The sequence below is a fragment of the Ranitomeya variabilis genome, chromosome 7 (genome assembly GCF_051348905.1).
Source record: "Ranitomeya variabilis isolate aRanVar5 chromosome 7, aRanVar5.hap1, whole genome shotgun sequence".
Taxonomy (NCBI): domain Eukaryota; kingdom Metazoa; phylum Chordata; class Amphibia; order Anura; family Dendrobatidae; genus Ranitomeya; species Ranitomeya variabilis.
Window position 1 is genome coordinate 174,381,062 of NC_135238.1, and position 12,842 is coordinate 174,393,903.

At 43.3% G+C, this 12,842-nt stretch overlaps 1 protein-coding gene across 5 annotated transcripts in view; it reads left to right on the forward strand.

The window, feature by feature from the left end:
* LOC143784256 (putative methyltransferase DDB_G0268948) overlaps positions 1–12,014 on the forward strand; it is a 160,304-nt gene extending 148,290 nt beyond the window's left edge. For 4 of the 5 annotated variants that reach the window (XM_077272282.1, XM_077272281.1, XM_077272280.1 and 1 more), the window contains 2 exons: positions 6,636–6,773; positions 11,284–12,014. In XM_077272282.1, the coding sequence (XP_077128397.1) occupies positions 6,636–6,773; positions 11,284–11,371 (226 nt within the window). In that variant the 3' untranslated portion in view covers positions 11,372–12,014. The remainder of the gene's footprint in view (positions 1–6,635; positions 6,774–11,283) is intronic. The other variant, XM_077272284.1, reaches the window with a different exon arrangement.
* The last annotated feature ends 828 nt before the right edge of the window (positions 12,015–12,842 follow it).

Here is a 12,842-nt window from a genome sequence, read left to right on the forward strand (position 1 = left end):
TGCGACTGCGCTCGGTGGACGATCTTTCACTTCTGGAGGAGGGGTGGCGAACGCCTACAGCCAACTGTTTCCTAGACCGTGGGCTAGGCAGAACTGTCCCACTATGGCTGTCCCCTGTGGACCCTGCATCCACCACATTAACCCAGGCCATGCCTATTGGTCCATGCATCTGCTGTGAGGTGCACCTTTCCACTGACTGATTGCCTCAGTGCATGGACAATGCGGTCTTTGACATGCTGGTGGAGGGCTGGGATGGCTTTTCTCGCAAAGAAGTGCTGACTGGGTAGGTCATAGCGTGGTACTGCGTAGGCCATCTGGTCTTTGAAAGCTTCACTTTCAACCAACCGGTAGGGCATCATCTCTAACGAGAGGATGAGTACTTTCTTTTCCTAACGAGAGTCTCTTGTAGGGTGAGCTGGACTGGAGAGCTGCATATGGTGGAACTAGCGGTGTTGGTGGTGGACATGGCGGATTGAGAGAGGGTTGGTCATGATATTCTCGATGTTGGACTACATACAGTGTTTCCTACCAATAACCTTGTAATTCCCTGACTGCTTTGGCCTTGCGACGATACCTCCACATTTGCTGCTGGTGGTGTCCTAACCGGTGGGCTTACAGTGAGGGAAGCAATGTAGCGTTGCTGACTACCTTCATTCTGAGCAGGTGCACCAACAGAACGGGACGTTTGGTAGTTAGTCCAGGCATGCAAGTGCATGCTGGTTAAATGTCTAAGCATGCACGTTGTATTTAAATTTTGAAGATTCTTCCCTCTGCTAAAGGTCTTTGAGCATTTCTTACAGCTCACTTTTGACTGATCATTCGGATCTTGGTTAAAAAATTGCCACACTACACTCTTCCTACTATGGAATACCTTTTCAGGCATTGCACGCTGTGCTACTTTCACCGGATGGCCACGCTGTCCTAAAACTGTTTTTGTTTTTGACAAATGTTTTTGGCCAGATACGGGCCTGCGAGATGAAAGCTCTTGCAATGTAGATGGCTGCTGCGGATCATCCTCCTCCGCTTCTGAGCTACTGGCAGCGGCACCCTCTTCCCCCAATGGCTGCTAATCTGGGTCAACAACTGGGTCATCTATCACCTCCTCTTCAATGTCATGTGCACCTTCCTCTGTGTCACCGTGTAAGGTTCTATAGCGTTCGGGACGGGGCACCACAGTCTCATCAGGGTCAGATTCTGCCTCAGTACACTGCGAGGGCAATGTAGTGATCTGAGTCAATGGAACAGCATAATAATCTAGCTGTGGCTGTGCATCAGTGCACTCCATGTCCGATTCATCTTGTAATGGGCTGTTAACTATTTCCCTTTCTAACCCAGGCACGGTATGTGTAAAGAGCTCCATGGAGTAACCTGTAGTGTCGCCTGACGCATCCTTCACTTTTGGTTTGGGTGAAGGACACAAGGAAGTGACTTGTTCCTGACTGGGAGCATCCACTGATGACTCGCTGCTTTTAAATTTGGAACTTTCTGCAGAGGAGGTGAAAGAGCTAGAGTCCGCAAGGAAAGCCAAAACTTGTTCCTGCTGTTCCGGCTTCAACAGCAGTTTTCCTACTCCCAGATAAAGGAGCCTTTGAGGCCTTGTGTAGCCAGAAGATGACGTTGACTCAACAACTCGAGCCTTAGCTGCTATTTTGCTTTTCCCACTACCACCAGATGCTCCACCACCACCACCACCACCATTATTACCAGCTGGCAACGACCGTCCACGGCCTCTTCCACCAGACTTCCTCATTTTTGGGAAAATGTAACCAAAATAACAACCATTATATGGTACTGTAAAACAAGGTAGAAGGTGTATCTAAACTTGTTGAGAATTTAAATCTCCCTTTTTTGGGGGGAGACTGCACCATAACTCAGGCCCAGTGTATAACACAACACAATGTAAGTGGCAGAAAGTGGCTGGCTGATATACGACAAACTAACAGAACTGACGTATATCCACTTTGTGAGAATTTCAAACTCACTTTTTTTTGGACACAGAACCCAAACTCAGGCCCAGTGTATTTTACAACGCAATGTGAGTGGCAGCAAGTGGCTGGCTGATACACCACTAACTAAGAGGACTGAGGTATATCCACTTTGTGAGAATTTCAAACTCACTTTATTTTTTGGACACAGAACCCAAACTCAGGCTCAGTGTATTTTGCAAAGCAATGTGAGTGGCAGCAAGTGGCTGGCTGATACACCACAAACTAAGAGGACTGAGGTATATCCACTTTGTGAGAATTTCAATCTCACTTTTATTGGGGGGGAGACTGAACCCAAACTCAGGCCCAGTGTATTTTACAACACAATGTAAGTGGCAGAACATGGCTGGCTGATATACGACAAACTAACAGAACTGACGTATATCTACTTTGTGAGAATTTGAATCTCCCTTTTTTTTGGGGGGGGAAGACAGCACCACAACTCAGGCCCAGTGTGTAACACAACGCAATGTAAGTGGCAGCAAGTGGCTGGAAGATATCTGAAAAAATCCAAGGACTGTAGTACAATTTCTATCTCCCTACAATGATCTCAGGACAAGTATGGCAGCAACAAAAAGGACTGCTGCACACAAAAGTGTGGACAAATACACAAGATACTGTAACTGCAGAAAGGAGCAACAGGATTTTTGCTTTTAAAAAAGCAGTTGGTTTGCACAGCAGCGGTGCAAACAGCAATGCAGCTATCAGGGAGCCTTATAAGGGAGCCTAATAAGCTAAAGAGCTGATGCACAAAGATATAGCCTCCACTGTCCCTGCAAAACAAAGGTGGTGTTGGACAGTGGAAATCGCTACAGCACAAGCGGTTTGGGGGTTAATCTTCCCTCCCTAACTATATCCCTGCTTCTGACAAAGCTGCAGCAACCTCTCCCTATGCTGAGATCGGCAAAAGTAAGATGGCGGTCGGTGTGCACGCCCCTTTATAGCCCCTGTGATGCCGCAGAAAGCAAGCCAATCACTGTCATGCCTTTCTCTAAGATGGTGGGGACCGAGACCTATGTCATAACGCTGCCCACACTCTGCGTCCTCCTTCATTGGCTGAAAAATGGCGCTGAAAGCGTCATGCGAAACGCGACTTTGGCGCGAAGATCGCCGACCTCATGGCCGATCCCACAGTGGGATCGGGTCGGGTTTCACGAAATCTGATCGTCGATTTTTGAATTTTTCCGATCCGTTTCGCTCAACCCTATCCAAGACATGTTCCGGAACTTGTCTTCTGAACTCTCGTGCTGTCAATCCCATGTGGATTAAGCCACATGGGTATGTGGCGTGGTAAATAACTGCTTTAGTAGTGCAATTTATATTATATGTGATGGTATATCTTTCGCTATTGTCCGAATTCTCAAAATCTTTAGCCGTGTCAACGGTTTTGCTGGCAACACATTTTCCACACATGGAACGATTGTGAAATTACACTCTTTTTTTCAATGCACTTGAATTTTTTTTTTCTGTTTTCCCATACACTATGTGGTAAATTGAATGGTGTCATTCAAAAGTACAATTTGTCTCGCTAAAAACAAGCCCTTAAACAGCTATATTGATGGAACAATAAAAAGATATGACTCTTGGAAGTAGGGGAGGAAAAAATGAAAACCAAAAAAATGGAAAATTATCATAGCATAAAGGGGTTAAATTATAGAAGATTTTACAGCAGAATCCACAAATAAAATTTAATACCGTATATACTCGTGTTTAAGCCAAGTTTTTCAGCACATTTTTTTGTGTGCTGAAAACACCCCCCTCACCTTATACACGAGTCAATTGTCCCAGAGGGGGGAGGGGGAGCAGCGGGTCACAGAGGCAGGAGCCTCAGTGCCTCCTACAGCCGTCGGCTACCAGAAGACATCCTACTCACCTTCCTGCGTGCCCTTGTGGAGTCGCTGCATCTCCTGCCCAGCATTCACGTGGCCCCACTCATTAAGGTAATGGATATGCACGCGTCTCCACTTCCATAGGCATGGAGTAAATATTCATTACCTTAATGAGCAGAGATACGTGATCGCTCGGCAGAAAGAGCTGCTGGCGCCGGAACGAGATGCATCAGGGCACGCAGGAAGGTGCAGTAGGATGGTTTTTTTTTAATATGAAACATGCACACAAGGACAGGGACCAGGGAGCCATGCATACAACTACAGGGACGGGGAAGCCATCCATACAACAGGGACGGGGGAGCCATGCATACCAGGACAGTGAATGGGGAGCCATGCATACAAGGTTAGGGTATAAGGAGCTATGCATACAAGGATAGGGATGGGGGAGGCATGCAGACGGGGGTAGGGATGAAGGGACAATGCATACTCGGCTTACACTCAAGTAAATAAGCTTACCCAGTCTTTCATGGCAAAACTAGGTGCCTCGGCTTATACTTGGGTCGGCTTATACTCGACTATATATATGTACTAGTTTCCTGATAATTCAATGATTCATTCCATTTAACCCCATTGACCAGGAGTTGTTGCTTTTTTTCTGATTCCATCAGCAGCCTTTCTTGGGAAGTTCAGGCTCCACTCCTGAATCTGCATCATACAAGATGACCCAATAATGGACATACAAGTTCCTCCAATGTCAGGAAAGTGTCATTATCAATCAGAGCATAATTTGGGTATGTGCGCATGATGAGCATTTGCAGTAGAAATTTCCACCCCAAAAAGGATGCAGTTTCTAAAACCAGTAAATGAATGGATGCTGCTTATTTTTTCCTTCATACTGTCAGGTGACCCAGGACCAGGGGCTCCTTCTGTCCTTAATGCAAGGGGTGCCCTATCTCCCCCTGTTCCCTGGGTTACTTCAGAAGGTGAAGATGTTGGCGCCATGTACCATGCCTTAGCTCCTGAATCTTCCCTCAGTCTATACCCTTCCACCACCTAGGGAAGAGGGGAGTAGTAGTGCATCATAATACACCAACCAGGCTAACAAGGTAATATGAACATATGAACAGGTGTAATGAAAAATACCAAACATACAAAAATGCACTCACATATAAAAGAGGAATGCACCGGGGAGTGGAGGACGGGGTAAAACCAAAGTAAGAGAAGAAGGGGAACTATCACACACTCAAAACCTAGCAACAGTCTCCGATAAATCCACCAACCGCCTACTCAAATAACCACCAACTATCCTCCAAGCCATTCAGCATATGTGTTAGTCAGGATTCAGATTATATAGGGGATGGGAGTGGCTAACAATGCACAGCTGAGAGCCTTAGCTCCAAGAGCTCTCAACAAAGCAGTTTAATCCATACACTGTCTAAGGGCTGTCCCACACGTCCAGATAATTCCGGTACCGGAATAAATCGGTACCGGAGTTATCCGTGTCCGTGTGCCTGGGAACTCACGGAGGCCATACGTGCGGCACACGTGTGCCGCCCGTATGGCAAGTGGGTACCACACGGAGCGCGTGGTACCCACTCTGCATCATGCTGAAGCCGCGATTCATATGTTCCCTGCAGCAGCGTTTGCTGCAGAGAAAATATGAATAATAGTGTTTAAAATAAAGATCTATGTGTCCGCCGCCCTCCCACCCCCTGTGCGCCCCCCCGCTGGTCAGAAAATACTTACCCGGGTCCCCCGTCGGCTGTCGCTCCTTCCTGGTCTGGCCGCGGCTTCTAGTGTATGCGGTCACGTGGGCCCGATCATTTACAGTCATGAATATGTGGCTCCACCTCCCATAGGGGCGGAGCCGACTATTCATGATTGTAAATGATCGGCCCCACGTGACCGCATACAGTAAGCCGCGGCCAGACCAGGAAGGAGCGACAGCCAACGGGGGACCCGGGTAAGTATTTTCTGACCAGCGGAGGGGCGCACAGGGGGTGGGAGGGCGGCGGACACATAGATCTTTATTTTAAACACTATTATTCATATTTTCTCTGCAGCAAACGCTACTGCAGAGAGGATATGAATCGCGGCTTCAGCACCATGTGGGAGGGACAGCGCTTACTGTAGCGCTGTCTCCTGCACGCACACGGACCCCAGACGGAGAATGTCCGTGTGAGGTCCGTGTATTACACGGACCCATTGACTCTATTGGGTCCGTGTAATACGTGCGCTCCCACGAACACTGACATGTCTCCGTGTTTGGCACACGGAGACACGGTCCGCAAAAAATCAATGACATCTGCACAGATGCATTGATTTTAATGGGTCTACGTGTGTCAGTGTCTCCGGTACGTGAGGAAACTGTCACCTCACGTACCAGAGCCACTGACGTGTGAAACCGGCCTAAATAAATTTACACTGTTTAATAAGAAGGTGAAGTGCTTCTATTTAGTGCTGGAGTAGGAGAACACAGACACTGCGGTCTTCTGGCTTCTCGATTGTGGTAAACCTGTGACACATTCATTGAAGTAATTTCAAATCTACAGCATGCCAATGAATAGAGGAGATAAAATGCAAAAAATGCATATTATATGTAGCTTTTTACTTGCCTAAAGCCATGTTTTTGATGCAGAAATGTCTACTGAAAATATTAATCGTGTGCACATGAAAGTCAGCAAGGAGTTGAGAACAAAGACTTCTCGCACAATGCTAAAACACATTTTATGACTATTGTTTTACCACGATGATTAAAATGATTACCTTTGTGTCTTTTGAGAAATAAAATATATAACAAGCACCAAATCTTCTCTTCCAGTATCATAGATATACCGGTTAAATTTCAGATGACTATTCCAGAAGTGATTGGATTCATTCAGTCAATTCTAATGTTTCATCTATTCAAAGAAAAAGATGTGAAAGGAGCAGAGCAATTTCTAACAAATACTGAAAAAAGGTGCAATATAAATAAATTATTAACTGTACTAAAGAAGAAACACATGGAATAGCACAAATGTGCCTTATAACACAATTTTCAGGGAATAGAAATATTAAATGTATAATGTGAACTATAAAGCTACAGAACTATACGGAAGTTAAAAAAATAAATGCAGAAGAAAAAAAAACACGTATTCTAAGTTTAGACACTGATTAGATTTTAGACCTGTACTGATAGCAGAAAATTATATTTAAAGGAGTTGTCTGGGACTTACAAAGTAGGATCAGGCATCAGTATGAGATCATTGGTGGAGCTCACAGACTTCAACCCTCTAATCAGCTGATATCTGCTCTGTAAGCGGTCTAAAGGGGTACTTACACTGCAATATAATCGTGAATGAGTATTGTTAAAAACGCTCATTTTACAATTATACTGCCATGTAAACGTGCAGCCAATCACCCAATGAATAAACAAGCTGCTTGTTCAATGGGGAGGATGCAAACTGCTCGTTCATCAGGTGAAATGATCTTTTGTGTAAACAGCGATGTGTAAACGGGACCCGTGCTGCAAAGAACCATGGTAAAAAAAAATCAAAATCATAAGTCCAAATGCACAAAATAAGCGTTAGGCACTTCAAAAAGTCATTAGAAACACCGAAAGCAGGTGGAGGGTAAACCCACCTACTAAGAAGAGATTCCCAACATTAGAGAAATAAAATACTATATTTTTATTTATATACAAAATGAAAACCTATTAAAAAGACAGGGTATAAGACCTCCATAAAGGGAGGGGAAAACTGCTAGACGCCAAATGTAATAAATGTTTTTACCTGCTTTTCTGGTGTCCACCTCCCCACTATCAATGATATAATATTTACCCTGTCTTTTTAAATGGTTTTAATTTTGTATATAAAAATACAGTGTTATATTTCTCTAAAGTTTGGAATGTCTTCTTAGCAGGCGGGTTTACCCTCCACCTGCTTTCAGTGTTTGTAAAGAACCATGGTAGCCTTAGGGTACCGTCACACAGTGAAATTTCCATCGCTGCGACGGCACGATTCGTGACGTCGCAGCGTCGTATGAATATCGCTCCAGCGTCGTAGACTGCGGTCACACTTTGCAATCACGGCGCTGGAGCGATGCCGAAGTCCCCGGGTAACCAGGGTAAACATCGGGTTACTAAGCGCAGGGCCGCGCTTAGTAACCCGATGTTTACCCTGGTTACCAGCGTTAACGTAAAAAAAACAAACAGTACATACTTACATTCCGGTGTCTGTCCCCGGCGTTCTGCTTCTCTCCACTGTGTAAGCGCCATAGCCGGAAAGCAGAGCGGTGACGTCACCGCTGTGCTCGCTTTCCGGCCGGCAGGCGCTCACACAGCGGAGAGAAGCTGAGACGCCGGAGGACAGACACCGGAATGTGAGTATGTACTGTTTGTTTTTTTTACGTTTACGCTTGTAACCAGGGTAAACATCGGGTTACTAAGCGCGGCCCTGCGCTTAGTTACCCGATGTTTACCCTGGTTACAAGCGAACACATCGCTGGATCGCTGTCACACACAACGATCCAGCGATGTCAGCGGGAGATCAAGCGATGAAAGAAAGTTCCAAACGATCTGCTACGACGTACGATTCTCAGCAGGGTCCCTGATCGCTGCTGCGTGTCAGACACTGCGATATCGTAACGATATCGCTAGAACGTCACGAATCGTACCGTCGTAGCGATGGAAATTTCACTGTGTGACGGTACCCTAAGAGCAATGAGCAATCTGATAATGGTCGCTCAGTGGGCATGCTTTACTTTGGTCTGCCTGTGTAACCATACATTCGGAAGATCACTGATTGCTAAGTCTAACGATTCTGATTGGTGTTTGAATTGTGCCACCAATTGGCCTTTGTAAAAGGACCTTTAACCCCTTCATGACCTTGGGATTTTCCATTTTTCCATGTTCGTTTTTCGCTCCCCTCCTTCCCAGAGCCATAACTTTTTTATTTTTCCGTCAATTTGGCCATGTGAGGGCTTATTTTTTGCGGGACGAGTTGTAGTTTTCAACGACATCATTGGTTTTACCATGCCGTGTAACAGAAAACGGGAAAAAAATTCCAAGTGAAGTGAAATTGCAAAAAAAAGTGCAGTCCCACACTGTTTTTTTGTTTGGCTTTTTTGCTAGGTTCACTAAATGCTAAAACTGACCTGCCATTATGATTCTACAGGTCAGTACGAGTTCACAAACACCTAACATGACTAGGTTATTTTTTGTCTAAGTGGTGAAAAAAAATTCCAAACTTTTCTAAAAAAAAAAATTGCGCCATTTTCCGATACTCGTAGCGTCTCCATTTTTCATGATCTGGGGTCGTTTGAGGGCTTATTTTTTGCGTGCTGAGCTGGCGTTTTTAATGATATCATTTTGGTGCAGATACGTTCTTTTGATCGCCCATTATTGCATTTTAATGCAATGTCGCGGCGACCAAAAAAATGTAATTCTGGCGTTTCAAATTTTTTTCTCGCTACGTCATTTAGCGATCAGGTTAATGCTTTTTTTTATTGATAGATCAGGCGATTCTGAACTCGGCGATACCAAATATGTGTAGGTTTGATTATTTTTTTGTTGATTTATTTTGAATGGGGCGAAAGGGGGGTGATTTAAACTTTTATATTTTTTTTATTTTTTTCACATTTGTTTTACTTTTTTTTTTTTTTACTTTTGCCATGCTTCAATAGCCTCCATAGGAGGCTAGAAGCTGGCACAACGCGATCGGCCCTGCTACATAGCAGCGATCTGATGTTCGCTGCTATGTAGCAGAAATGCAGGTGTGCTGTGAGCGCCGACCACAGGGTGGCGCTCACAGCTACCGGAGATCAGTAACCATAGAGGTCTCAAGGACCTCTATGGTTACTATTCAGAAGCATCGCCGACCCCCGATCATGTGACGGGGGTCGGCGTTTGACAGCGGCATTTAACTAGTTAATAGCGGCGGGTGAATCGCGAGTTCACCCGCCACTATTGCGGGCACATGTCAGCTGTTCAAAACAGCTGACATGCCCCGGCTTTGATGCGGGCTCACCGCCGGAGCCCGCATCAAAGAGGGGTTTCTGACCTCGGACGTACTATCCCGTCCGAGGTCAGAAAGGGGTTAAGGCTAATTTCACACATCAGGTTTTTGCCATCAGGCACAATCCGGTGAGTTTTGAAAAAAAAGGATCCATTTTTTTCCGCCGGATCCGTTTTTTTATCATAGAGTTGTATTAGCGCCGGACTGCGCCTAATGGCCACACGTTTCATAAGTTTTTTGCTGGATCCGTCAAAAATTATTTCTCCGGTGGACGGAGAAAACGTACAGAGGAACGCACAGCAACTGTTCCAGTGATAAACAGATGAAACATGAGGTAAAATGACTGGTCCTGGCTACCGATTCCGGTATTTATACACTGAGCATGCCCCGTCCCATTTTCCAATCTCGAGTCTCTCTCTTTCTCTCTTTCTCCTTTCCCTGGAACAGGAAGTCCAAACTCTAGGCTCGGTAAACAAAAACGTATCCAGCAAAAAAAATGGATCCGGCACATCAGTTTTTAACAATTTGCACCGAATCCGTTTTTTTTTTAAAATAGCCGGATTATGCCTGAAGGCAAAAAATGGATGTGTGAAAGTAGCCTAAGAATGTATGGAGTGAGACTCTACTGCTCTGTAAATTGTTTAGTAGCTGCTGCCAAGAACATCAGTTTAATCCTCCATTCATCATTATATCAGTGTTCAACAACCCTTTAATTGCCATAGTTACTTTGCTGTGGTAGGTTCTAATAGATTCAGGTATCTTCTTTCAAGAAATACAATGGGGTGTCAGATTATACTTCTGAAGTCTCAATCAGGTACTATAGAGCCAGGCTCCCAGTATCAGTAACAAGTCTATTTTACTCAATTGCATAGCACCATTAATTCCACAGCACTTTACTGACTTTATCACTGTCCCCATTGGGTATCATAATCCAATCTAAATTCCCTATCAGTATGTTTTTGAAATGTGAAAGTAAACCGGAGAACCTGGAGGAAACCCACCCAAATACAGGGAGAATGTACAAACTCCTTACAGACGTTATCCTTAATGGGATTTGAACCCAGGATCCCAGAGCTGTAAGTCTAACCACTGTGCCACCTTGATGCTTGGTACTTTCAAAATAGAATGAATATTTATCAAGACATTTCCTTGTTTAATACAAAATCTATGTCCCCTCCACCCAAAAAATAAAAATTAAATAAAATTTGGAATGTCATGAAAAGGGGTGGGAGGCGGAGTTTTGCCTTTATAGGTGGACACTAATATATTTTTAAACCATCTTCCCCATTGAAACCCCAGCATCTGGGCATGTAGACAGCAGTGTCATCCAATTGTACAATATTAGATGCCAAATAGCTTATGAAGATGTTTTTTGCAATGATTTACAGCATATCACAATAAGAAGCACACATATATCTTGTTATCAAGCATTTATCACATTTTTATGATGTTGCTGAATTTACCTTATCATTGCAGATTCCGAGAGATACTTGGAGAAGAGGCTGATTCTGCCCGAATGAACATGCAAATAAAACATTACTGTGTCCTTGCTTGCAAGAATTAACATAGCGACCTGCCAAATCCAAATATTCAGAGTAGATTGTTGTATTGTTTTTCTTATAAGTCATACATAATGAAAATGTCTTTTCATCTGTTGGACACCAACATTTACAAGTTACAGTTTTAACTTTTAACATCTTCCTGCCACGTCTGGTTTTACTATTCCTGCCATAGCAATTATTTCAGTAGAGTTGGGGTAAACTTTAGCATTATATATTTATTATTTAGTTTAGAAAAAAAACTACACATTCTGTAAATTTTAAACTTAATTGTCATGCCCTTGCAATAGTGTTGCATGTCAGAAAGAAATTTTTAAAAACTTGTTTAAGGGATGGGTGCAGTTCTGAAATAGTTTTCAGGGTTAATGTAGTGTAAATACCACATCAAAAGACAGGGGAAAAATGCACGGCCCTAAAGCCACAATAAATGAAAAATTATAATTATAAAAATGTAAAAAAAAATCATTATTTAATTTCATTAAAAGTAGAGGAAAAGTTTAAAAAAAATGGGTCCAAAGAAAAAAAAGAAAAAACAGGTACATATTGCAGCAGGATATGACAAGAAAAATATACTACAGTACAGACAAGTTGAACGATAGATAAAGTTTCTGTGCATAGTATTACTTGTGTGTATTCATTATAATAAAATGTGTACAAAAGGTGAATGGAAATAAAAATGATGAATCAAGCACCATAAGCAGCAATGATGTATTGTATCAGAATGGTGTGAGTACTAGTACGATGTGTATCACAGAAAAGGAGACATCATGAAGTAAAAGAGAATCCATATACCCATTATATGCTTTTTCTACCCTTCCAGAATGGCATCAGCTCCTTCGTCTGGAGGTAGTGTCATCCCAGTGGCCAAACAATCTTATACCGCCTTGCATATCTGTATCAAGTTGTGGATAATTGTAACCCATAGGCTGTGTCGAACATCATCGAAATCCTGTTGCCAAAACCACCATGCTGCTTGTGATCACAGCGCCACATGACCCCAACCGCTGTCATGTGACTCATAGGCAACACTTTGAGATGCAGAGAAGTGCATGTGTATTACACGATTTCAAACAAAGAGAATGTCCATAAATTTATTTGGTGAGTACTCAGCATAAATGAGTACACCGCCTTACAAAACTAAGACTTTAATCAATATCTCACTCAACACAATAAAAACTTCCAAAATGTTGACAATACAGAGCTTAACAGTTTTTAACCCACAACATAAAAGTAAGGTTAATAATAACTTTCATTACAAAATCTACAGTTTTACACAAATTATTTTGTGCAAAAATGAATGCACCCCACATTAAAATAACTACATCTACTATTTTGTATGCCCTCCATGATTTTTAAGGACAGCACCACGTATTCTATGCATGGAATCAACAAGTCGGTGACATATTACAACATCTTTCTGTGAAGAATATTGGAGATATAATTTCATGTCAGTCATATGTATCCTATTTGGCAAAG